At 43.2% G+C, this 27,380-nt stretch overlaps 1 protein-coding gene across 1 annotated transcript in view; it reads right to left on the bottom strand.

Moving 5' to 3' along the window:
• DNAH9 (dynein axonemal heavy chain 9) overlaps window positions 1–27,380 on the bottom strand; it is a 215,543-nt gene that overhangs the window by 52,499 nt on the left and 135,664 nt on the right. Inside the window, exons 56-59 of the mRNA XM_059828377.1 lie at window positions 23,111–23,275; window positions 20,570–20,710; window positions 15,873–16,043; window positions 13,893–14,015 (exon numbers count right to left, since the gene is read on the bottom strand). Coding sequence (XP_059684360.1) covers window positions 13,893–14,015; window positions 15,873–16,043; window positions 20,570–20,710; window positions 23,111–23,275 — 600 coding nt within the window. The remainder of the gene's footprint in view (window positions 1–13,892; window positions 14,016–15,872; window positions 16,044–20,569; window positions 20,711–23,110; window positions 23,276–27,380) is intronic.

Below are 27,380 nucleotides of genomic sequence, written 5' to 3'. Positions count from 1 at the left end.
AGCTGTTCCCAGTGGGTGCCATTGACCCATGACGTTTGTTGAATATACACTAGCAGCATCATAGAAGCAATGGTTGGAAGAAACCTCTGGAGGTGTCTAGTCCAACCTCGTGCTCGTGTTAGGACTACAGCCAGCACTGGATCAGGTCAGCCATGGCTTTGTCTACCAAAATGCTGACCTCTAAAATGAAGCGCACTCAGCCTCTCTGGGTGCCCTGTTGTAGAGCTGCACTATCCTCCTGGTAAAGAAATTTTTTTTTTTAACACGTTCAAGCTGAAACTCCTTACCTGCAGTTTGTCACGGTTGATCCTTATTACATTCACTGCCAATAACAAGGAGAGTTTGGCTCTGTCATCTCATAGCTGGACAAATCCTTCCACCTTTCCTCACAGGGCATGTGCTCTAGGGCCAGAATTAGAGCTATAGGCAGAGAAGTACTTGTGGATATTACTATAAATGCTTCTGCAACAAATCAAGCCTTGCCCGAAGTCACAATTTCATCAATACCTCCACAAAAGGCACAGATAAGAGCAGAGAATTTTGTGAAGAAGAGTGTGAGCAAAGTAGTGATTCATCAGATGTTGTTTCCGTGTGTGGATTAGCACCAACATGGAGAAATATCAGCGACAGAAGTGTTTGCTCCAAATTCAGTGCCATATCCTGCTTTCTACAAAAAACTAGAAACCAGAGCACTGAACACGAGAAACTGAAATTCACAGGAACAATGCCGTATATTCTGATCTGCCAAAGCCTTGTCCTTGCAGCAATAAATATATTTGATGCACCTCTCATAGCTGAACACAACACAATGGCAAATGTTGAATTCAGTGGATTCATCAGTGCAAGTGCTTATATAAAACACCTTAACACTGTTGACTTCTGAAGTGACTTACTTAAAATACCACTTCAGAACTTTGGCTGCTGCTGCTTTGAGAAATGTCTTGCTCTTGTTAACAAGGGAGACTCTGAAAAATTTCTTTCTTCTTACTAAATGACAGACATGTAATCAGAGATGATAGTCTCTCTCTCCCTGAACAACATGTTGCAGAATGAAGAAAGCTCTAATTGCAAATGTAAAGTCTGTATTATATAAATTAACACTAAAATTTTCATTAGTCAACAATTTTAATTGCATTTATTAGGAGTGATGGTATTAATAAGAGATGCTGTTATTTAAAAGCCAGTGCAGTGAAAGCTATCTCAATCAGTAATCTTTCTGTGAATATTAATTGTTTTTCAATATCTTGGCTGTGAAATTTTCCAAGAAACTTATACCAACAGTCATATATTGCTGTTTCCAAGCAGCAGGAGTAAAAGCAGGACTGGTACATTGGGACAGCAGATGGGTACTACACATCAACCTGTGTAGCGTGGCTATTTTTGTCAACATAATGAAGAACACATTTGTCAATTAGAGTTGTCATGGAAATTTAGACAGGCAAAAAACATTGATCAAAATAAAATAGGATCAAAAGGGCTGGAGAGCTCCAGTTCCTGTCTTTGCAACCCCCACTATAATCATCTCTGATGGCTGGAAATAAGAGGGTCTTGAGACTTTGCCAGCAAAACATGTCTCTTCACACCATGTCAAGGCAAGGATCATTGTTTTCTCAGAGAAAATGATTTTTCATTCACTGAATCACAGGCAACTTGCTTTATCACTTTGGTTTTCTTTGACAGTTTCTTGTCTAAGTCAGAACCAGCTTTAAAATGGAGCTGATATGTCAACAGATCTGTGAATTTCACACATTCACAAATGCAAAGTACTCTCTTCCCTGCCACAGCTGTAGGAAATACAACATGTATCAGCCATTGGCTTTGAGAAAGAAATCCTAGTTGCCATCACAGAGCAATGGCTGGTGTGCTTACAAGGTGTCCTTAACACACTGCCCTTCGGAGAGTCAACGAATGGCCAGAAGGGAAAGGGGATCTTTGCAAAAAGACGATGTCTTGGGGGGACAAGAAGAAGTCCCAGGCAGATGGGCACATTGAGGAGATGATACACTCAGTTTCTCCTTGCTGCTTGCTGCCTCCAGAGGATAGGCTGAGTCTTTAGTGAAAAGAACAACTTCAAAGGTCTGGTATCATTGCTACTGCATGCGATTTATCTCCTAGTAGCAGATACACTACAACAAGCATTTGTAAATTTATTAGAGAAAACATTTGCTCTTATCACTAAAGGCAGTTATTCTAAGGATACCATCTGGGCAAAACTGGCCCCAAGTTTAGGCATTGCTTCATAAGTTTTTATAAAATCTTAAAAAAAATCAGATATTATCTCCATGTTTTCTTCCCCATGGCACTAAAGGAAATGATTCTTTATAACAAAGATTGTTTTGTATTTTAAACTATTTCCATAATTTAAAATACCCTGCCCCAGAGTCATCTGACTCAAGAAGAGCTCTGGGGCAAGGGAAGTCAAAACAGCTCCTCATTACCATGCTCTGCGCTGATGTGAATAGTGAGGCAAACAATACAGTGCAAGCAAAACCAGTGCTGCCAGAGCGAGCTTCTAACATGTATTTACCAAGTTCCCCAGCAGCCATGAGACTGGTTTCTAAAAAGACATAATAAAGTCATAACAAAAAAAAGTGAAGGGTTTTTTTTAAAAGCTATCCTTACTTTTTTTTTGAGTTTTCAGGTTATACCTGATTCATACTTTCAGTCTCAGCTCCTTATGTAACTTGCTTTTTAAAAAAAGAACCCTCTACTTAAAAAAAGTGAGATCTATAAGGAACACACTGAACATCAAATGTCTCTCTATAAAAATCACACAACCTGACCACACTGGAAAGAAATTATATTTAATATTATTGCAGTTTTAATAATCTGTGAGATGATTAAATCCTAACAATTAATCACAATTTCACTTGCAAAATTAAGGATATGTGTTTTTATGAATTACATTATACAGTTTTTAAGCGAAGCAGGCTCCACAAATAAAAGGTTCACAGTACTCAGCAGTTGTGCAATTGGTCCTGAGATTCTCTGCTTTTGAAAAGGCAACAGCCTGGTAACATCATTTGCAGAAGCTGCAAGGGTTTTGGTGGGCAGGGGTGCTCCCCAGCAGTGATGTGTGCATACTCAGGAAAGCCAAGCCCGTAGGCTAATGATAGTGAAGGGGAATAATTTTCAGATGTCAGGTGAGGCCTGCAGCAAAGCGATCCAGCTTCAACAGACTGTTTTCAATACCAGCACCAGGATTAGGTTCAAAGTCTAGAAAGACTCCAGCAATTCAAAGCATTTGAGCTGGGCAGCTGTCGCCAGGTTTGGCTGCACGTTTTGGAGCTGTGTTTCATCAACCTGAGGGACGCAGGTTCCCAGGGAGAGGTGGGAAAGTCCCACCACAACTCAGCTTCCCAGTTGTCTGTCTGCACATAGACTCGTAGAGTTTGAAGCAGCTCGTGTGTGAACTTTTCAACTGGGGTTAAAGCAGAGCAGCTGTATGAATGCCTGATGCTTGGGAACAACCTCATGCATTTTCAAAACACTTTCTAAAGGTCTCACACTGTCTATGTGCACGGCGAGTTCTGCTTATATAGGTTTCTGCAAATATTCATAATTTCTTTCCTTCATTTTCTGCAGGTGGTCCAAATCTCGTTAGGAAAACCAGCACCCCCACAGTTGGAGAAAGACAGCTCCTGGAAGAATGGTGAAGTGAAACCTCCATCCGGCATGAATTGATAGATTAGATCATTCAGGAAGTAGACGTATAAGCAGATTAATTACTCCATTTGAATACTACTGTTAACTAGAACGATTAATGTAGAAAATGATGGATTATTTGCCATCTTTCCCATACGAGGTTTTGGTTTGTATTATTCATTCACTGAAGATGTTATTTTCTGTTTAGCTGCACTACCTGAATTATTCAACTCATAAGAAAAATCTCTACTGAGCGTAAAAATAACGACATGATGGGTTTGCCAAACTTCAATCACCTCTCAATATAAAAATGTTATTTTAAACCTCCTTATTTCTTTCATAAAAGCTGACTGACAAGTTTACTGCACTGTGTGCTCCTGCCTTCATTCAATCTCCTCCTTGCATTTTCCCCACATCTAAATTATACTGGGGTTAAAAAGTATGTAGTGCCATGACATGACACTATACAAAAACATCCTTCTGTTTATCTGCAACATCCTTCCTAGAGCATCACGAAATGCAGACACCTTGCGGTTGGAGGACACAAGTGCTCTAAGGAGTGATGGGTTGGATCTCGCTACCTTTTCTTGGAAAATTCCCGGTGAAACCTGTACTATGAATCAGGAAATTCAGCACTCAGGTCCTTCCCACTAGTACATTCTTACAGACAGCTCCATTGGATAAGAAAGGTCAGCAACAGAAATGAGATTTAGTCACAATCTTTGTATTCTAGTTGCTTATAACCGCCCACCAAATTTTCATAATTTTGCCTGGGATGTTTCACAGCTAGGTTCATATTGGCATTTTTCCTGCACTTTCTACAAAGGCTGTTCAGGTTTTTTTGAGAATGGGCCTTGCAAAGTCAGTCTGTTCTGCCAAGCCACACTCTCCATCTTTCCTCTTCTCTCTTTGATGCTCTCCAGCAAATCGGGGACACACAGCCAGAACCAGAGGCTGGCAATGGGTCCCTGATGACAGCTGAAAGGTGGTACTTGTGTATTTCTGAAAAGTTCCATGGATTCGGCTGTTACAAATCACAGACGGGCCATCACCATGCACCAATGCACAGCAACGCTTGAAGAGAAAATATGTCTCACAGACTGGAAAGAGCTCAGCTGAAGCATCTGTTCCAGTTGTCACTGGCTGGAAGGCTCTCAAAGTCCATGGTTCTGTGTCCTGGTATACATATATATACACATATGTATGGACCCGTCCCTTGATGAGGCTTCTCACAGTTCTTTTTACAGTAATGCTCTGATCCAAGGTTTCATGGTGCCACCATAGCAGAGCTGGTCTTGAAAACAGGCAACCAGAGTAAAGAAGCTGCAGAATCCCTTGGTGCACTCAGGCCCCTGACATAAACATCATGTATGTGCCACACGAGCTGCTCGAAGAAGCTCAGCAAGAGAAACTGCAAGCAATCTATGCCACTCCTTCACTATCCCCTCTCACTAAGATTTTCCAAATGTCTGGTGTGAATCTTTCTTGTAGTACTTTGAGATGCCCCTTGCTTTACCCTTTACTGACGCAGAAAAATGAATGCTCTTTCCCCTTCAGAGAACACTTTTGTTGTCCCCTTAATCTTGAGACCCTCAGACATAATCCTTCCCCTTCTTGCTCTTTTCAATCTCTTCTCACAGTCATGTTTTCAGGTATCTGACACTTCTCACTGCTTTACTCTACCCTGTCTCCAGAAGGTCCACATCTTTCATAAAGTGCAATACTCAAAGATCAAACCAGGCTCCAGCAAAGGTTTGGCCAACTCTGAGTGGGGTGAAAAGCTTGTCCCCATGGCTCTGTCAGACTATATTCATTGCACAAGGATGCTCCTATTCAGGTACTGGCGATAGCCTGGAGAAGAGGAGGCTGAGGGGAGACCTCATCGCTCTCTACAACTACCTGAAAGGAGATTGTAGAGAGGTGGGTGTTGGTCTCTTCTCCCAAATGACAAGTGATAGGACAAGAGGAAATGGCCTCAAGTTGCACCAGGGGAGGTTTAGGCTGGATATTAGGAAAAATTTCTTCACTGAAAGGGTTGTCAGACATTGGAACAGGTTGCCCAGGGAGGTGGTTGAGTCACCATCCCTGGAGGTATTTAAAAGATGTGTGGATGAGGTGCTTAGGGACATAGTTTAGTGGTGGACTTAGCAGCATTAGGTTTATGGTTGGACTTGGTGATCATAAAGGTCTTTTCCAACCTAAACGATTCTATGATACTGTGGTCCACTGATGCACTGTGGTCACATGGTGGGGATGATACACAGACCATGAATGCCTCCACAAAAGGCCATCTGATGTGCCTCAACACAGGTAAAGTGTTGGTGTTACCATCAGTGTTCACAGTCAAAATTGAGCTGAGCGCTTAATCTGCAATCTTCACAGCTGTTCATGTGAACCAACACTGCCATGCAAAAGAAATATTTATGAGGTCTACCAGGTTACAGAAATAAGGAGCTCCAACAGATCCTTTATGGCAGATCTGGGCTTAAAACGAAGAACTAATAAAAAGGAGCCAAATCCAACCATTTGCCTTCATTGCCTTTCCAAAAGCATCTTACATATTGAGGTACAGTATATCATGCCCAAAATGGGATGAGTGCTTGCACGCCCTTAGTTGCTAGCAGAGCTCAGCCATCACACCTCTCTGTGGTCACTCATGGGTCCACAGTCCACTCCCATCTTTTCAGGAGTGTGCTGTAACTGATTTTTTTGTCTATTTTTTAAGCAAAGCAATAGGACTTCAAAAGATATACTATGTCTAAAAAAGATACATTTGGCATCTAAATGATATCTCTGATGAAGCAATTACTTTCCTTTCCTTCCATTTAGAGGGTGAAAGAACTTTTACATTCAAAATGACCAGCTGACAACAGGCTTTGTGTCATGGGTGGATTGAGAGTGAAAGACAGAGGCTGACACTGCTGTAGAGGCATCCAGAAAAATAAAATTTCCACTCTGCAATCAAACCAACAAAGTATGTCTTTAAATATTTGATGCGATCAAAATCTCTGCTGTATTTCAGATAAACATCAGCTTGTTAGCCAGCAGTTTAAAAAAGAAAAGGTAAAAAAAAGGTAAAATGTTCTCAAGTAGTATTTCTGTGAGACATTGGCAACATTTCTCTGAGACTTGAGTGCTGGTGAGGAGAGATGAATGTCCTTAGAAAATTTCCAGATGAGAGCAGATAAATGCACATCGAAGTGTCGTAATCAATATTTTCTACCAAAGATGTGCTAAAAGGTTGTACATCTGAAGAACTGAGTTAATGGAAGAGATTTAATTAAGACTATGATTTTCTGGCATAATAATAATTCTGAATATACATGGAAAGCTGTGAGCTGCAAGCCTTGCATATTTGACCAGCCTGATCAAAGGACCTTGCTTACGTTCAAAGAACACAATATAGGCAGCAGACTATGTCACAATGAATCTTGGACAAGAATGAAAAATTTCAGTGCCTGAAAAAGTACAAAAAGTGAAAGTTGGAGGAGAGATTTCTGTGGTTTTGTCAAAAAAATCCACTTTTCTTAAATGTGAAATATATGATTTGATATTCTATCTCATAAGCCACACACGCAATCTTATCATTTGCATTCTGCAAAATTATAAATATGGAGTTAATATACTACTTTGTCTACTGCTGTTCTCCTCCTCGAAAGCTGAATTCAGTATTTAGAGCTCATTATTCAACATTACATTTATTAAACAATACCCTTTCAGTAGTGTTTTCATATCTACATAATGAAAATTCTTCCTCTTCAGAAAAAGATGAGGGAAATGATTGGGATGAAGAAGTAATCCAAGTTGTCCAGGTGTATTCTTGCTGTATATTAACTAGCTTCACTTATCCTATGGGACACATCTGCATTCAGCAATGAAGAGGCGCTGCAGAAAATATCACAAAGAAAATCAGACTTGGGAAATGCATATCTGTGCAAAGGAGATCCAGAGCTGCCTGCCTCCAGCCTGTGGGAACAGGCTGCTGCGGTGAGAGCCAGATGCATGCACGGATGATCAGGGACTGCAGTTCTGCAGGAGGCACAAGGCCACAAGGCAACATTGGACATGGCTCCCCAGGAAGGGCATGGCATGGAGAGAATTTCACAACAGAGATCACCAGGGTCACAGGGAAATCCATTCACCCAACCTTGACCTAGTCTCAATGGGCTGAGAAACACCCCCATCTTCTAAAAGGGGATGGTTTTGGCAAAGGCAACCATGAAAATGAACACCATAAGGGCATGACCACTGGCTTCATTAGTGATGAAGCTCAGGAAGAGCCCAGCTTGAGTCTGGGTGCGTTCATATGATCTTTTCTAGGCAAACACAAACTGCTCTGCTGAACCCCTGAGAAACACAAGCGTGGACTTTTGGCACTAGGCACTGAACCAAAGATGCATAACTGTGCCTCATGTGAGGCTTTGCTTAAGCTAATAAGCCCAACTGATGGGCAGATCGTATTAGCTCAGGACTAAAACCACACTCATGCATCTACAAAGCTGTTCCAGAGTAAGACTGTCTCAGACTATAGGGAGTGGGAGTTTCTATCTACCCCAGCATACCTATACAGTGATAAGATACACACTTTTTTCTTGCCTGCTGATCCGCTCATGAATCTGTGGCTACAGAAGAGGTCCAGGCACAAGCTCACCATGAGCCACACAGTTTGCTGGTATGTTGCTGGCTCACATTTGGCTTTGGCCAACTCATTTGCTCTCAGAAAATGCCTGCACATAGCCCGGGGGCTAGGACACTCCAGGGACTGTCCACAGTAAACAATATATGAGGTCTCTCTGGTTTCGCTGTATGGATTCACACTGTGCCATGTCACACACTGCCAGGACCAGAAAACAGCTGCTGGCCCGTTTTACTTGTTAATCTTGACATAGTCTGGAAGACCTAAAAACCATAAAACCCAATTCAATTCAGACAATACTTATCTCCCATCCAGGTATCAACACCTTCATTTTATGACACTGGAGACCTTTCAGTGAAGGAAGAAGGAAAAAATGGGGGAAAAACCCTACAGAGGATAACCTCTACACTGATTCTATGTTAAGTTCAATCTTGCAACAAGAATATCAAAACGGTCATTGGCACATGGCTGTGGCCTGACATCCTCTGCAGTTCATGCAGTAGGTTCATTGTACCTTTGTGGTCTAAGGTGTTTCCACACATTTATTGGTAAGGTAACCAACCACCAAGTCAGGAGAAATGGACAACCTTGCATGCACATGAAAAACTTTTTCAGAAGTACCAACCAAAATAGAAACTTTCAAGCTAAGTGCTGGGAGCACAGAGGGTGAGGAAAGTATAACATACTGTAATAAAGGAAATGAAATAGTTTAGGTTGGAAAAGACCTTTAAGATCATCAAGTCCAACCATAAACCTAACCCTGCTAAGTCCACCACTAAACCATGTCCCTAAGCGCCTCATCCACACGTCTTTTAAGAACCTCCAGGGATGGTGACTCAACCACCTCCCTGGGCAACCTCTTCCAATGTCTGATAACCCTTTTGCTGAAGAAATTTTTCCTAATATCCAATCTAAACCTCCCCTGGCGCAACTTGAGGCCATTTCCTCTTGTCCTATCACTTGTCACTTGGAAGAAGAGACCAACACCCACCTCTCTACAACCCCCTTTCAGGTAGTTGTAGAGAGCGATAAGGTCTCCCCTCAGCCTCCTCTTCTCCAGACTGAACAACCCCAGCTCCCTCAGCCACTCCTCATCAGACTTGTGCTCCAGACCCCTCACCAGCTTCGTCACCCTTCTCTGGACACACTCCAGCACCTCAATGTCCTTCTTGGAGTGAGGGGCCCAAAACCAAACACAGGATTCGAGGTGTGGCCTCACCAGCACCGAGTACGTGGGCACGATCACTTCCCTGCTCCTGCTGGCCACACTGTTTCTGATACAGGCCAGGATGCCGTTGGCCTTCTTGGCCACCTGGGCACACAGCTGGCTCATCTTCAGCCAGCTGTCAATCAACACCCCCAGGTCCTTTTCTGCGGGGCAGCTTTCCAGCCACTCATCCCAAGCCTGTAGCCTTGCATGGGGTTACTGTGACCCAAGTGTAGGACTCGGCACTTGGAAACCTCATTAAGAGTAAAAGCATACTTTTGACTTCTCAAGACATCAATATTAGGTAACTGCAAAAGACAGTCCTTAGAACCAAAACGACTAACTCTATTGTACACCATAGCCAGGGACTCAGCAAAAGCACTACTTTCATTAAATGAAACAGTTTTCTCCCCTTTCTACTCTTAACTAACCCTTCAACGACCCAGAGGCAGTGTTTGCTAACATCTCACCTTGCTCCAGAGCTAACTAACGTGCCTCCACAGGGGCTACTTTTTCTCCCGTATAGGCTGACTGCTGAACAGAATCAAGTTAAGCTCAGAGAAGTTTTTCTTGACCTGTACTTGGTTTGAATTCAATTCCTGTTTCAGGCTTAAAGAAGCACTAAAAAGCCTGAAACTTACCTGTTTTTTCCAAGTCTATCAGCAGAGCTAATGAAAGATATTATCTTTCCCTAAAAACCGTGCCCTTCTGGACAGGTACGTGGGTTTCTTCACTCAGTAGTAAACATTGCTGCTTCACTGGCGCACACATTACAGCAAAAAGCTCTGTGAAACTTCTTAGTGAACTTTTTTACTGAAAGAAGCTGGAAAACTAAAACAAACGTGTGTCAGATGCTGCAGCATCATGAGCTGCACAACTGCAAAGGACTATTAGCCTACGTATTTTATTAATCAAACAACAACAATAAATAACAAGCCAAGTCACACATGGCTATTTGCATGTCCAGAGTCCTCAACATTTAATGAGGTTTCCTTTGAAGTTAATGTGCCCAAAATGGGAGGCACAGAATGGGCCACAAATTTCAATATTGATTTCTTTTGGCATTACTATCTTGGCCTGAATCCCCTGGCAAGAGTAGCACTTTGTGCAGGAGCATTTGCAATGCTTCTGTGAAAAATTAGCAGAATGCTAAATTCCACTTCGAATTTGAAATATGAATCTGAAATGTACTTTTCTCAAGCTTTGTTGAAGAAACAATTTATTACAGCACTTAATCATCCTGATGAAAGAAAAGGAGATTTTAGCCTGCTAATAAGCTGTATAGAAGCCATAACTAATTAATCTAATTATAGCAGTCTGTGACAAAATGTGATTGTACTAAAGCCATGCCTCAATTAACTGGACTTGCCAAAACCTCAAAGGCTAATAAACCAACACACATTAATAGAACATAAACACTAATAAAGTTGACACCAACCATATTATTTATAGTAAAATCAATACTACAATCATCACAAAAGACAATCTGAAGAGTATTCAGTATCTGATAACACAGAATTCACTGTCTGAAAATCCTGAAATACATAAAATTGGCACAGATTATTGACCAGCAAATGCAACTCTTTGAGATGTGCAATTCATGAGGACAGCAGATGCATGCTGAGGCTGGAGACACCCGACACCCGCAGCACACTTGGACACATTTACATCCTGCCATCTCACAGCTCAGCAAAAGGGTGTGCAGAGCGGCATCTTCTTGGCATCACATAGTTTCCATCTCAACCAAAAACCCCGAGAGACTCAGTGGGAGAGAGGAAGCTGAGTTGCAAGGGCTCATCTCAAAGAGAATCAGTTATTGCAAAGCAACTTCAGGTGACAGGCCACTCTCAATTCCTGCCTACCACAGGGTAAGTCTCCAGCTACTCCACGTGCACAATAACCACATGCTAAATACCCAACACTGCATCAGTTTTGGATGGCTGAGGGATGACGGAGTGCAGGCTGCTGGTAGGGTCAAAGCTGGGGCACGTAGCTGGGGGAAGGGGCAAAGACCTTGTTCAGTGATGCCACTGATGCTCTTCGAGCTCTGATGAGTAGAAGTTCCTTACTGCTGGTCTCATAACAGGCTAAGATACAGTATGCTATGTACGTTGACACTCTATGCACAGAAATGCCTGTTCTCCTGGATCTGTCAAATAGTGATGCAAGAATAAAGTCTGAAGAATGAAGGACTGGGAGTTGATGTTTCTTCTGGTGTTTATGACCCTGAGCTCTCAGCTGTACTTCATCACAGTAGTGATGCAGTTGCAACACTCATGGTGAAGCACACGGGGATCATGAAAAGCCATTTCACCCACGTTGAATTGGAGCTGGCCAGCACAGAAGGGATCATCTCACAGAGAAGAAAACTCCCTGCAAACTTAGATATCTGCTTGGAGAAAGTACCACCTGCAGGCAGGGCTAGCAAAGGCATCCTTGGGCACTACAAGACTGATATGTTTCCTAAGATACATAAAAGGATCTCCAAAATGAGAATCAGATCCCGAAACCTCTGAAACCTATGGTGGAAAGTTCACCTTCCAAAGGAAACTTAGAGGACTGAAGTAGAAAGAAGCTTTGCAGTGCTGAACACTCCCAAGCAGTGAAGAACTCCAACCCAGAAAGACTCCAGAAGAACTGAAATGCACCATTCACCCTATATATCCCCACACTGAACATGGGCAGGGACAGAGCAGAGTTGAGAAAGCCTGAGATTTCAAGCAATAATATGTATGTACATCTACAATCTATACACACTGCACAGCCGAAAGACGAAATATGCTGTTGCAAAGCATCTATTTCACGGGCTTGATGGCTGAGTTGCCCTGATTATGTGTGTTGACCCTAAGTGTCCATTTAATTTGTCTTCAAAGGAGAAACAAAAATAAAGCTGCTGCTGTCTGAACAGCTCAACGCTACCGCTGAACAAAAGATGATTAAAGAAAGGGCGTAGAATTTTTTTTGATTCCTCCATTATTATGGAAATATGCCTTTTAGAGGATGAACAGGGATGGTTTAGTGAGACGTTCCAAGCTTATTTTATGGCTAAAAACATGACTGTGACATTTTCAACATGAGCTAGGTTGCATGCGTGCACAGAATGAGACAGATGCCCCATCCTCACTGCCAGTGAAGAGACAGAGATGATAACTCCTGGTCAGGGCAGATACATCTGGCAAGAATTGTTCTATGCTACCATTTGAAATTGCTATGGGTGGCCTGGGTTAGAAATATCAGCTTCATTTGACTTCTGAACTGCAGTCTGCAACTTAGAGCTCCAACTCTGTGCTACCTTAAAAGACAGTGTTTGCCAAGTGAAGCACAACCTAGCAAGTGCTTGCCTAGAAAGGCATGTGGCACCATAAGCCAGGGCTCCAGCAAAACTCTGGAAATCTCCACAAAACAATACAAACAGGAAAAGAATATCAGAGAAGTCTTGGGCCTGGATGAAGATGTTTTGTCTCGTTACCCTCCAGGAACCAGACACATCATCTGTGTAGCATGGTGGAAGGGAGAGAAAGGGAAAACCCAATATCCCAGGTGAAAATTTGAGAACTATCCCAATGAAAGCAGGATGTCTTCACTTCCTACTTTATAGCACCAGAGAAATGTCCCATGAAGGCAGCATGCTATAAATAAAACTGATTCTTAAATCACAGCAGGTGCCAGAGACTGATCGGAAGCCACAATAGAACAAGAGATACAATCTCAGCTCCAACAAGGTGCGAATGAGCATGCCTAATTTGAAGAACATTTTAAACCCCTCCAGAAAACAAATCACACCCTGCCAAATCACAGAATCACTAAGGTTGGAAAAGACCTGTAAGATCATCAAGTACAACCATCAGGTTCAAATCTAGCACAATTTGCATTTGTTGACAGATAGGAGCAAAGATGGGCTAACTCACATCTCTTTGGGGTGCTCTTCCTCACCTCTTGCTCCAAACACATGGCAGCTGTTAGACCTTTGCATTGCCATGGCAGTACTTTTTTGCAGGTCTGTCAGCTGTCACTACTCTACCCCCGGCACATCTCTGCAGATGGTCGTTTCTACCTTAAGTTCCCACCTCCTCCCAAATACAGTGAAGATCTCCATGTCCTTTACAATCTATAACCATAAAAACCAGAGGATATTCTCATTCCTCTCTTGCAGACAGAGAAAAGCCGAAATCTCAGAGGGAAAAATCACCTTCTCGGGTCACACAGATCATCAGTCTTGAAGAGCCCACAAAGTTGGTCTTGTACCTACAGAACTCTCCATTTCTGCGGCATTTTTGTGCTATTTCTCATGTACGGTCAGAACTTTGTTCACCAAATGCTGTAAGGACCAACCTGAAGGCTGCTGAAAGGCTTTTAGAGGAGATAAGGGATACTGATATCACACAGTTCAAGTAAAACAGGTACCTTGATTCCTCCCCAGGAGTGATTAGACAGGAACTCCACAGGGCTTGTGACTCTGGTCTGTGCTGGGTATCTTAGTAGGAAATCCAGTTCTACTGTGTTGATTTCTTTACTCATCAGAAGTATCTGTAATTCCAAACAAACAAAATATCCCTGAGCAGCCAGGATACAGAGCAGAAATATACTCTAGCAGATTAATTATTCAACTCACGTAGCTGCCAAAGTGTGGCTAAGAAGTACAAAGTGCTCCAGGTTGGAGGGGTGTGATGAATCATACCATGTAGGTGCTTTGGGTCTCCCCAAAAGAGGACCAGGACTGAGTATGGAGACTGGTAATGTAAGAGGACCAAAGTCTGGGAAAACTATGTACCAAGGGCTGTGATCCAGGTTCATAGATAGCACACTGAGAAGTCCCTGCCATCAGATACACAGGCTGCAGGGTGTGCTGCAGGTCCCTGTGCTTGATATCTGCAGCTAGAGAACAGGCAGCTGTCTTGAAAGGAACCGGGGCATGCATCCCTAGGGCATGATACCAAGGTCTGGTCCATCTCTCACTACCTTGTTCAGTTTTGAAAGTAAGTGGAGACATACTCAAAAGTGTTTTGAAAAATGAACCAACCAACCAAAACCAAAACAAAACACCTTATGGTGTATGCACCACGAGAATAAGTAGGTCCCTGAGGTCTCAAACACTGCAGAGCACCTGGGCTATTCAGCTACCACCAATATTTTTACCACCAATGGTGGCTTTCGGGAATACATGGAGTAAGACTGCCAAAGCAATGTTCGAGGTAATTCTGGAAAGCCATACATGCTCATGAGCCCAGCTGGAGCCACTGCTCCAAGTGCTCTGCCAGACTTCTGAAATCTCAGAGACAAACTCCAAAACCCTGAACACCAATTCTGGGTGGAAAAAGAACAGTGCTGGAGTGGCAAGTTTGTCATTTCCTTGTCACAGATCCTAGACTGTATCTCATTATTGCCTCCTTGGCAATGGCATCTGAAGTGTGCCTGGCAGCTCTTCCACCAACGATGGTAATGAGGTACTCAGTGCAAGAGCCAACGGCTTTTTTATATGGGAGAATCCTGTGCCTCATGACTCACACACTGAAACTGTGGATGCTGGTTTTCCTGACAGCTTAAAGTTACCCGTTAACTCTTTTTAATGCTTAGTGTCGTTACAAGTACAATATGTGCTACTTAAACACTTTATTTAGAGAGATATGTTAGAAAATGTAGGTATTCTTTGTGTCAGAATTAAGGCTGACATTGCAAAATATAAGCTGACTTTTTACACATATTGTTAGAGACATATATTGTTAGAGTCCATTTTTTTATATATGTATATATATGTGTGAATATAGATACTTACTTTCCCTTCTACAGATAGTATTTTGTTATGTAGAATTTAAAAAGTCACAGCAATCACTGCATCAAGGTTAACTAGACCTGCACAGTGTTTCAGCCGTTCAAACTTGGTTCATACCTGCATTCTACATGTCAGTCATTCTACAGTCATTCACTGCACAAACTTAATAACAACTTCGCAACATCATGCCAAGCACTATTTATTGATTGAATTTGATTTCAGCATAGGGATATACAAAGGTGTCCTTGCTCAGATGGTGGACTAAATATTATACTAAAATACTAGGCAAAAGACAGCAGCTATGTAGCAAACATTTCTTTTGGATAAAACCAGTAAGACTTCAAGACCAGCTTGCTTTGTCCTTTTTTTCAGGTCCTGCAAGCAGGTATTCCTCTCTCAAACAACCGTTTGTCAGCATAATGCAGATCAAACACAGCATCTGTGACTGTTATCAGCAAGAGAGGCAGAGAAGAAAATCAGTTCCCCAGCCCTTGTATTTGCTGCCCTGATGCTGAAGGCCACAGCTGTGACAGTCTGAGATTTCTCTGCGTGCCAACACCTTTGCCTGTAAAATATATCATTGCATACAAATTGCATGAAATGGTGATGTTTACCTGGAAGGTAACTTGAGCAGTGTAGGTCAATTTATCACACTCAAACAGCCCCCGGGTTGTGTACTGGAACACAGAGAAGGTAATGCTATCGATGAGGTTCAGCACACGAACTGCGAGGCTCTCATCTGGAGGTGCCCTCTCAATGGCTTTCTGAAACACGATGCTGAACGCCTAGGTGGGGAGACACAGGACACCAGTGGTTTCTAGATGCTCTTTGCACGCTCCTGGGTATCATCTGAAGTGTTGCAATAAGTGAAGCAAACTCAGATAACGTATCTCTGGGGCCACAAACAAAGCATTCCCATCTGCCCAGCAGTGTGGCCCATCAGCTCCAGGAGGCAGGGCAACACATCTAGAGACCAGACCACGTATCAGCCTTTAGCTGCTTTTTCAGGAACATACAGCCAGGCAATGATGACATTCCCTGTGACATTGCGCTCTCCTCGGCTTAAGAAAGCAGTGCAGAGACAGGCTGACTGAATTAAAACACAATGGATATAGGAAACATTTCTCTGACCAAATGTCTTCTCTCACAGGGATTACACAGTCCACTTTCTCTGCAAATGTTGAGCCAAAAGATAGTGGCATTCCCAGAAGAAAGCATACCTCCCATTTCACAAATGTTTCAACTTAGAAGAAAGGAATTCCCTTAAATAAATAAATAAAAAAAAAAGTCCCATGAGTATTTTAATGTCTGGATTCAGCGAAGGACTAGATTAGAAAGGCAGGTAGGACTTCACCTTGTGGAAGTGGGATTAACCAGGCAGTAAAGTCCCCTCAGCAGTGGGTGCATGCATCGAGAATGATGCTCTTATCTAAGATACTAAGGATTTTCTAACAATATTTCTGATCTAAATGAGAAAAGACAAAAAACTTTCGAGCCATCCAAAGAAAACTTATTAGCAAATTATCAAATGCAACTGGAAAAAGAAAAAGAAAAAAAAGCCTAATTAGCAATGCAAAGGCTCCATACACTGGGACTCAGCTCATAGGAAATAATCAGTCCAATACAAATTAATAGCACCAAGTGGACGAGGCACGACTGTGTTGGCAGCATTATTTTTAGGGTACTACAAAGGAAAAATGATGCCTTAACGGATTAAAGTAACATTGATACCTACTGCATTATTAAATAATTGCAGAATGCATTTTCCTGCTTAACATTTCTTAAAATTGTGTTACAACATGCTGCAGAGTAGCATATAAATCTTGTGTGCTCTAATTTATAATGGGCTTCTAGCTGTGTGGTAAATATTTTAAAATCATCTCTGTGCATCTTCACACGATGTTTTATGATCTGTCATCAAAATTTATTAGATAAAAACATTTCACCCAATAATTTTCTATGTATTTTTACACAATGCTAATGTTAACTAGAAAACATAAAACAAACAAAATACAGAAGATATAGATTAAAGGTGAAACCACAGAAACTCCTGTATCTACTATGAATGTGTAAGGAATGAATCTTTCAAAGGGCACCCTTGCACAAAAGATACTCTGTACATTTTCCTGGTAAAATTATTTCAACATATGAGTCGTAGATATCAAAAAGAAAAGCTTCTTTGTGGATGAGGCTCAAAATATTGTATTATCTTCTCAGTTACATTTTCCAGGTCACTTGTCAAGGTAACAAATCATTTGGAAGAAGTTCTAGACTAGGATGTTATCTCATTTAACCCTCTATCCCCCAAAATACCTTTCTCCTGTGATAAAAAAAGGTCTTCCATTTATTAAAACATTAAAACCAGAACTCTTCTCTAAATAACCTGAAATACGCCTGGCCAGACCTATTGAGACTACTCTGCCAAGGCAAGGGATTGTCTGCACTTTCATTTTTACTGCAGCAGGTCCTTAGAAGCTGCTCAGGGACCAAGACTTCCCCAGCGTCTTGGGCAGCATATGCAGAGCACAGAAAGGGGTGACCCCTGACTAAGCAGCTTCAAAGATAGAGGGGATGGCTTGAAAGAAACCCCTCTTCCTACCAGTCAAGGAACAGAAAACAACTGATTAAGTGATGCCCAAACATGAAGCAAAGACATTAACTATGAACTCACTACTGGTCATAGATTTCATTCTAAAGATCTAGCTCTTCCGTTGTGGAAAGTAGAATCTCAGTCTATTCACACCTGCCATAAAGAGAAGCACTGATGTCTCAAAGATAGTCAAGAAACTTGGAAAACATGGTCATGCTCTCATTCCCACAAAAGCTACTAGCTTCCCACTGGGCTCTGCTGCCACATGGCAAGTGGAATGGTTCAGCCCCATAACTATGAGTAGTCATAATGACATTGAAAACAACCAGTCTTGTTGGAAATGTTCTCCAGGTGTTCCGGTGAGAACAGCTCCATGTGGGAATGTTCTCCAGAGGAGGGATATCATTCCTAGCTCTCCATGTAACATGTCCATGTACTACAGAGCTACACTTGCTATGCAGGGAAGAGTGGTCTATTTAGGCAAGACAGAAAAGTAGCAAGGCCTTTGGAGCACAGACCCTTTGGTTATATCTCTTCCACATTTATTTTAGGAGCACAGGGCAAGAAGTGGTCTCTCTCCCAGCATGGTCTCCATTGGGGTGTTCATACTGCCATCATGAGCATGCCTGTAGCTGAGACTGCCAGCGGCCACACTGCAAGGTGGTAACGTGCCCATAAATCCCATCTGGACTCCTAGTCTAAGGGCATTTTAGGCTGTGGGCTTGCTTGTTTGTCTGATGGCCATATAACATTGTGAGAAGAACAGAAACACAGCCCTCCAGAGGACTCCTCCAGACTGTAGATTAGCATGTGTGCAGGCACATACCAAAAGGCAGTGAACGTTCAACTTATGCATATACTACCTTTTCCTTCACATTGACCATACACAGATACTAACCCAAAGTTAGATTTCACACCATGCTGTTGACTACCTGGAAGGCTTTTGTAATGGAAATGCAGGAAGCATCCAAGCTCCTGAAAGCCCAGCTGCTTGGGACCCTTCTTAGGTTGTAGAGATGGAAGTAGGAATGACTTGCCTTTTGTATAGAAGATGGCAATAAATTCCTGATCATGTGGTCTCAGTAGGACAGGACTGTGTTTAGAGAGTGATACGATGTTTTAATACTGTGTCATTTGGGACGTCAGGACTGTTTGAACATCAAGGTCTTGGATAATTGCTAAGGGCTGTGGCAATTCCTGTTAACTTACGAAATATCTGCACAGGCATTATGACCCTGATGACATGACAGATACAGAACCAATGTAAATACAAAGAGAAGATTAGCTGATGGAGCAAGTGACTCCAAATGCTGTGCAAAATCTCTGTGCATAAATACATAAAATACATAGAAAAAAGTACTTTGTTGGCTCTTTCCCCATATGATATCTCTTAAATCCATTGCTCATCTTGTTCTGCCAGGCCAAGGCTGTGAATATGGAATAAAGAACAAATGGCTTGTAAGATTCTGCTTTGCAGAGAAACTTCCTGGATTTTTAGTAATAAAGGATGTTAACACATCGCTAAGTCAGACTGTGTCTTTCCGCGAGACTTCAACTGCTTTGAAGGAAACCAAGCAAAAGAAAGAAAAGCTAATTAAGGCCTATCTAAGCTGATCCCAATCTAACCACCTGGGGTGGGCTGACTGGCAAATTCAGAGCCAAGTAGGGACCCTGGCCCACACTCAGCACTCAATACAGAGGGACCTTTCTTTTGGCATTCAGACCACTCCTCACTGGCTCTTTGCAGGTGCTGCTGAAACTCTGCTCCTTCCACCGAGGGCAGCGATGAAGGCACTCTGCTCAGCATTTGCAACGAGTTTTGGACAAATCTTTCCCAATGAGCGCTAAACAATATCGCAACACAAGTTAAGTGTAATGTATATTAAGTAAACATATAAAGAAATAAATTACAGGAAACTTCCATAAAACCACATCAGCAGAATGGTTTAGGTTAGATCACCTTTTTGTCTGGGACTTCAAATTTCCCCAAGAGTCCTGAGACAATGATTTTGAAAGAAGAAAGAAGAAAGAGAAAGTAGAGTAAGAAGCAGTGGCACTGCCTCCTGCAGGCCGGGGCATGGCCCACAGCTCATGGGGACAGTAGAATCATAGAATCATTTAGGTTGGAAAAGACCTTTAAGATCATCAAGTCCAACCATTAACCTAACCCTGCTAAGTCCACCACTAAACCATGACCCTAAGCGCCTCATCCACACGTCTTTTAAGAACCTCCAGGGATGGTGACTCAACCACCTCCCTGCCTGCCTGGTCCAATGTCTGACAACCCTTTTGGTGCAGAAGTTTTTCCTAATATCCAATATAAACCTCCCCTGGCGCAACTTGAGGCCATTTCCTCTTGTCCTGTCACTCGTCACTTGGGAGAAGAGACCAGCACCCACCTCCCCACAACCTCCTTTCAGGTAGTTGTAGAGAGCAATGAGGTCTCCCCTCAGCCTCCTCTTCTCCAGACTAAACAACCCCAGCTCCCTCAGCCGGTCCTCATAAGACTTGTGCTCCAGACCCCTCACCAGCTTCGTCGCCCTTCTCTGGACACGCTCCAGCACCTCAATGTCCTTCTTGGAGTGAGGGGCCCAAAACTGAACACAGGATTGGAGGTGCGGCCTCACCAGCGCTGAGTACGTGGGCACGATCACCTCCCTACTCCTGCTGGTCATACTATTTCTTGGCCACCTGGGCACACTGCTGGATCATATTCAGTACCTTCAGAGAGAACTGGTACATGGGATGGATGGCATGGAGGTCATTCATGGTGAAGTACAGCAGAGAGGCCCGTGCAGCAGCAGGCCTGTAGTGCTCTCTGGCCTCATTAATCTTGGTTTCTGTCACCTTAGATTCCTGGACCTGGGAGGAAAACACAGAATTACTGTGAAAACATCTTTGTGAATTGAGTATGCAGCCCAGGGAAGGGTTGACATCTGCCACAAAGACTCAGGCCACGCAGTAGGCAACCCGCATGCGACCACTGCAGGGACCAGCCCTTGCTCTCAGAACCATGGTGCAGCCAGGCTTGAGCTGCCCACCCCCAGCATCCCCCTTCCTCCGGCATATTCTCCATTTAACTGCATTTACCACCCGGTTGCCTAATCTTCTGTTTTCCCAAGCCCCCTCCAGGCTTCTCACTAGGATCCCTGCTTTTGACTAACTGGAATTGTTTTTCTCATCAATGAGTTTCTCCTGCTAATTGCCCCCCTCCTGTGCAGGTCATTAATAACACAGGGCTGAACAGACTTAGTGCTGCTCTCGAGGCAGCTTCCCCCAAGGCTGAGAACTTCTAATTTATAACAGCTATTTGCTGCCTTTCCTCACCAGCATTTAACGCACCTCTACCTTGCTGGCCAGGTGTCTGCATAGCTGCTGTGATGGACACGGTGAAAATCCTTTTGGCAGATACATCACCCCATTATCGTCTCAGTACTGTTCATTCTTTCATTCCGCTTCAGCAGCATAAAGTGACATCCTCGAGCCTCTCAGGGATTCTTTTAGGCTCTCGCTATGCACAGTCATAAGTGTCTCACAGCACAGCCACATGCTGCCAAGCCAGTGCTGATACGGCTAGCTCAGAAAACCATGCAATGGGGATGTGGCAGAAAAGGGCTCAGCACATGTTGTACGAGCCAGCAGAGCATGACACAGCCCCCACCGAAACGCACACCACTGGGTCTCCCTCTGCCGTGACCTGAGCTGGTGTGAGCATATCTGGCTGGGGTACATCAAACCTTCCTAATGAAGCACAGACTGAGCCTTAATCTGTTGTGTGCAACCAACACACGTTGGGATCTGTGGGATTAGCCTGTTCGCACATCCCCATGAGCAATGATGGACTGTAATATCTAAGTTCCCCAAAGAGCAGCTTCAACATCTACTGCAGAAACAAGCATCCACATGGGCCGTGAATCACCTGTCTACATCAAATGAGTCTCCTTCTGGCAGCACCCATGTCTCTCTCCACTGACTAGAAAGGGAGCCCAGAGTCTAGCTTAGACGTAAGCAACTAACTTTTAGATATTCCATTCACCAAATGATTAATAAATCTAGTAAAATAAAAGCCAGAGGTGGGAAGACCGTTGTTTTCCATAAATATAGCAAGGAGGACTTCCACAAGGAAGGAAATTGTTGGCTGAACATTCTTCTTTGGGTAGACAGACCAAGAACAAAGTAAAGGTTGACTTGAGAAGCAGACCTCTAACGGGGCCCTGAGACAGCTTTCCATGTGGTATCAAACTCATAAAAACCAGGTGCAAACTCCAAAATTCATCCCTGTTGCCACAGAACTGGCAGTGACCAGCTTTACAACCACAACTTGTTTAGAAAATGAAGCACTTCAAGAACACCTACTTCAAGAGGGAGATGCCAAGCTTGCCAGGTCAAAACATGTCTTCAACATCACCTTTAGGGATTCAAACAAACCCTCCTTAGGGAGCTGAATGCATCTGATGTACCACAAATGGCTAGCAGAAATAATTCCCATTTTTAATGTGGAGGATCACTTAGTTCCTTGGTGGCTCGGGCTACAGTGCTCGGAAGTGAAAGGCAGTTCCAGCCCAACGGTAGCACATGGGTAACCTATCCAGGCAGCATGGGCCAGTGGGCTGGAGGAGGACAAACGTGGGCTGTGAAGATGGGAGGACTGCTGAGGGAAGCAGTTGAGAATGGCCATACAGGAGACCCATCCCAATCCTGGCATGACAACCACACTTCTGAAGTTTCCTCAGTGGCAGGGGAAAACCACTGTGCATTTAGCTAACCCCACCTAGCCAGCAAGGTGAACTAGGCAGGTGGCAATGCTGACACTGCACAGCTAATACAAACGCTGATTTATACTCTAAGGAACAGAAGGGTATGAAATACCCAAGTTCTTGCAGATTTACTTGAGATCGCAAACTCAACAGATTCCAGTCCCCAGTCAGTACTAAAATCCATCTTAATTGAGGAAGTGTGATGTATTCAGGATTACGCTGGAAGAGTTTAAAGCTGCCTTTATACAGTGTGTAAATTTTATTGTCTTTACATCAGGCATTGATGTTTTCTGTTGGTCTTAAATAGGCCATTTAACATATAAAATCTCCAAAGAACTAAATGGCTTGAAGCTGTCCAGAATGGACATCACTTCAATTTATACCACTTTCTATTCTCTACTCAGCAGAAGGGGCAGAGACAGGCAGAGTAAAGAAGTTCCACCCAGAAATTCTTAAAGATAACATCACGTACATGCTTTTCTCTAGGCTATCACTGTCTTTGTACCTTCTCTTCAATTTCTGCAGCAGTCTGTTTAGTGATCTCCAAGTTCTCCACCAACGCCGTGTCTCCCAGGAAGTTCCCAGATGCTGATGACAGCCGAGAGAGCAAGTTGTCCTCTAAGGTTTTCAAGGTGATTTTGAATCCATTCTGTTGCTTTGTGAGATCTGACTGCAAATATTAAATTCAGAAAGTTTTAGCCACAAAACACATGGTAAAGTAAGGATTAACCACCTTCACATGGGAACAGGCTTCTAACTGACAATTACCATAGTCCAATATTGCTTATCCCTGCTCTTTGCGACTCCTGGACATGAGCAGAGCTCTGGGGACCACTCCGTATCCAACAAGCCATCAACTCAGAGAAACCTTTAACAGCACAGATAGCACCAAGAAAACTGAGCCCTTTCACTAGGACTGTATTAAATGCTGCAAACGAATCAGGAGGAAAAGACCTTCATCCCCCATCTCAAACATACATCCTGCATCTCTGACTTAGAAGTATATATTTATTGGGCTCAAGTCAGCGTGGATAGTCCCTGCTGTTTCGCACCCCTCCTGGTAAACCTCTGCACTTGCCACTACACACCAACACCAGTCACACCAGCAATGAGGACCATGGGGTTAAAACCTGATGGCAAAAACCACAGCAAGCTCACTTGATGATGATGATGAGCACAACGCATCTCAGGCTCAGAACTGAGGGCAAAGTCACAGCCTCACTTGATTGCTGCTCCCGTTTACATTCTGGCCTCAAAATCTCACTGGGACCAGTGGCTTACTGTGCTAGAAGCTGTACATGCAAAGACAAAGTCCCTTTGCCAAAGGATTTGCAAATTCAGCACAAACGTGGCCAAGCAGATACAGACCAGTAGCAACCATCTTGCCTCAAGGACAGATCTTCTGAATTATAGTGCAAATTCTTCCAATTTTTGTGAAATGCCCCCTCAGTTCTCCCCAGACACTTGTTCCATTTCCCTCTCTTCTGCAGAAATACCAGTCATTAACGCTGTTCATGGTGGAAACAAAGTCTCTCATCTGGCTCCTTTTTGAACTGATCTTCCAGAATAGGCTTTCTCCCATGAAATGTGATTGCCCTATTCTATGTGTTTGCTCAGGGAAATGGCATCTTTCTGGGACTTCAGGTATATTATGTGATTCCACTATATGGTCCTATTGTGAATGCCTATTTTTAGCATGATCGCAGAAAACATCCTGTGAGAAAGCTGTGCATCTGATTTGGATGCTGCTAAGATATAATAAGCCTGGTGACTATTCTCTACATAAATGAAGTCAATCGTTAACAACCTGGCACGTAAAACACTACTGTGTGACACACAGTTTTAAAACCTCAGCCTGTATTTAAGTGACACAACCAAGAAATTCAAGTAACTTGCAAAACAGTGCTGCAAAAAATAGCCAGCTCCATGAAGTAGCAGACATGGCGCACATGGAATTGAGACAAGTTCTGGGCTATGGTGAGTGGCAAATGACAGATTCAGTGTCATAAACCAAGTGGTTTAATGCTCCAAAGACAGTTTTTGGAAAACTTAACCACACCTTCCAACCACCTACGGGGTCTGGAAGAGCCCCAGAAATGGGAAGTGTGACCCTATGTCTCCTCCAATCCCACAACACATAAAGGAGCCAGCAGTATTTGCTCTGCTGTCAGAGATTTTCAAGCAGATTAACTAACTCTTTCATTAACTATCTCTTTCAATATTTGAGCTGAAATTTTGTATACTTGCGGCACGCACACTCATTCCATGTTAATGTCAACCCAAGTATTCAGCAGAGTGTGCACCGAAGCATGCCTTTTATTGGTATTTCAGCTATAACGGCTGTTTTTAAAGGCCTGTTCTGTAGGCGTTACACACGGGAGTTTGCCCATGGTGGTAAATATTTTACAAGTCTTGAAAGAGAAAACTAACATGGTTAATTTTGTGTGTTCTTGTCATTCAAGCATAGCATGCCTTGAAAAATGACATTTTGCAAGCTATTATTCCAGACCATGGACTGTAAGCCCCGGAGTTATTAATGAGGATGCGTGTGATTTTTGCTCCAATAGCTTGTAATAGCCACGCAATTTCTGAAACGCACCCTTAGAAGTGCATACAATGCTGCATTCCCCACAACAGCCTGCATCTGTTGCAGCTTTATCATGCTATTGTTTTCAGCAGTAGCAAGGTCATCATTTCTTATTTCTGCAATGGAACTCATTATCTGTTATTTCACAGTTGACATATAACAGCACTACTTCTGGGAAAGAGGTTGCTCTGAGAGCCTTCAAAATTTCGTTCCATGAAAAAAAAGTTCACCAGAGCTACAGGCCACTTTTGCAGGATTCACTACCAAGCCCTTCCTAGCACAGTCACAGCAGCCACCTTCCTCTCCTTGTCCTTTCTGCTGGTTTTATTGTATTATTTTAATTACAAACCAGAGAAAAAAAAATTGCTGTATTTTCAGTCCACTGCTGCAGAGCACCTTCTTCCCTGAAGAAGAACCTCAATGCTGTCCATCACAGCCTAAATGTCCAGGGACTTTCACACACACTTCACCTACTGAATCAACAAGGCAGGACCCTAACTCATGGCTTTTCTACCTATAGCTTGGGATGCAGCTGCCAAAATATTCTTCTTAAGGCTGTTCTCATCACTAAACAGACAATGAATTTGAGGAAAATGCCATTTAAGAGATCTCAGTCCAAACAGTGAAGTCTGGTGAAGGTGGGGAATACCTGAAACCAGCCCTGGTAAGAGTAGGTGGACCACAGGCAGCGCCACCAGCACATGGGCCACAGTCATCCTTGCAAAAGGAAATTGCAAATGAGACTAGTTAAAGGCCAGAGGGTTTCTAATGACCTGAGAGGGAGGGACTCAGGACTTGGCTTTGCTTGCTTTGGCCTAAATTGGTTTCAGCTTCTCTTAGCTGGGATTGTCTCACAGCCAGGTCACTACTGCCTTAACCTGTTTTAGCCTGGCATTACACTAGAGCCAGAGCAAGGAGTTAGTCCGGACAGATTGCTCTGTCTCCATAACCAAACTATGGTAGAGTGCAAATGTGGTCTCAGACTCTGAAGACCCATTGTAACAGGAGTGCAATCCTGTGAATTAGGTAAAGATAGCTTCAAAGATAAGAGGGAACAAAAAGATTGAATAACCGGGAATCAATAAAGAAAAATATTATGGAAACAGACTGTGTTGGGAAAACATTTAAAAAATGTTAGTTATTGTAATTGGATTAATAATAGTTGTTTAATTAATTTTGATCAGGTTATTAACAATTAATTCTGGGCTCCACATATAAGGTGTGCTCCATCTTTGCCCATAACAGGATTCTGAGCTCAGTAACTGTTGCGCAGTACTGCAGGAGTCACCTCCATCTGCCCACGAGCCAGAACCCTAAACCTTCCCCAGACACCAAACACCTGTCCCTTTTGTCCCAGGGTAGAGAAGATGGATTAAAACACACCTAGAGAAGTGGCCTCTCCTTTGGGGCATCCAAAGGTTCAAATCTATGTCTTCAAGGAGCTCCCTCCAGCTACCAGACAACAGCCCTGGTGGCTTTTTCCACATCAGTAAGTAGACTAGGGGCAGAAGAAGGTACAGAGCCCCTGGCCAGCAGTTATCGCAGAGGTCAGTGCACCTGCAGCCGTTGCTAAACCCCCTCACCATGTCTAAGGAGACAAGTCTCTGCTTTTAGCCCGGCAGGGAAGAGATTTTTTTTGACTGACTGTTCCCCATCCAGCAGAACATCTTGAATACCAGGGTGGTTTTCTCCTCCCTGATATCTGCTGGGGCAGCAGGACTGTAGCAGGAGGGAAGCAGATGAGAGGGAGAGGAGAGAGAGTGGGCTCTGGTATTATCTTGCTGTGGTGATACAGAGAAAAAAAGTCTTAAATATTCTTAAAGGAAAAGAAAATTACAACCCACACCAATCTGTATCTGCTTAGTGCTTTCTGAAACGAGACCACAGCCCCATATCCCCCACAGCTGGTGGCATAGCTGGGCCCAGGGATGCATTTCCCTTGGCCTGTGCCCACCCCCCTTCTTCCACAACACGCACGCCCTGAAGAAGCAGGAACTTCAAAAGAAGCAATCCCTAATTCACATCATTTTCGCTGTTTTCTAATACACAGTTCTTTTACAGCATGAGAGGGAAGTGCTGCCCATTTTGAGTTACTAATTTTCAGAGCCTAATTGTGGATTTGTTGACTACAAATGATATTGAATTTATCTTTCTTATTGTGACAGCAACCATTAACAGCGACGCTGCC

This window comes from Gavia stellata, chromosome 22 (assembly GCF_030936135.1).
Source record: "Gavia stellata isolate bGavSte3 chromosome 22, bGavSte3.hap2, whole genome shotgun sequence".
Lineage (NCBI taxonomy): Eukaryota > Metazoa > Chordata > Aves > Gaviiformes > Gaviidae > Gavia > Gavia stellata.
This window is presented reverse-complemented; position numbering and strand designations above follow the sequence as displayed.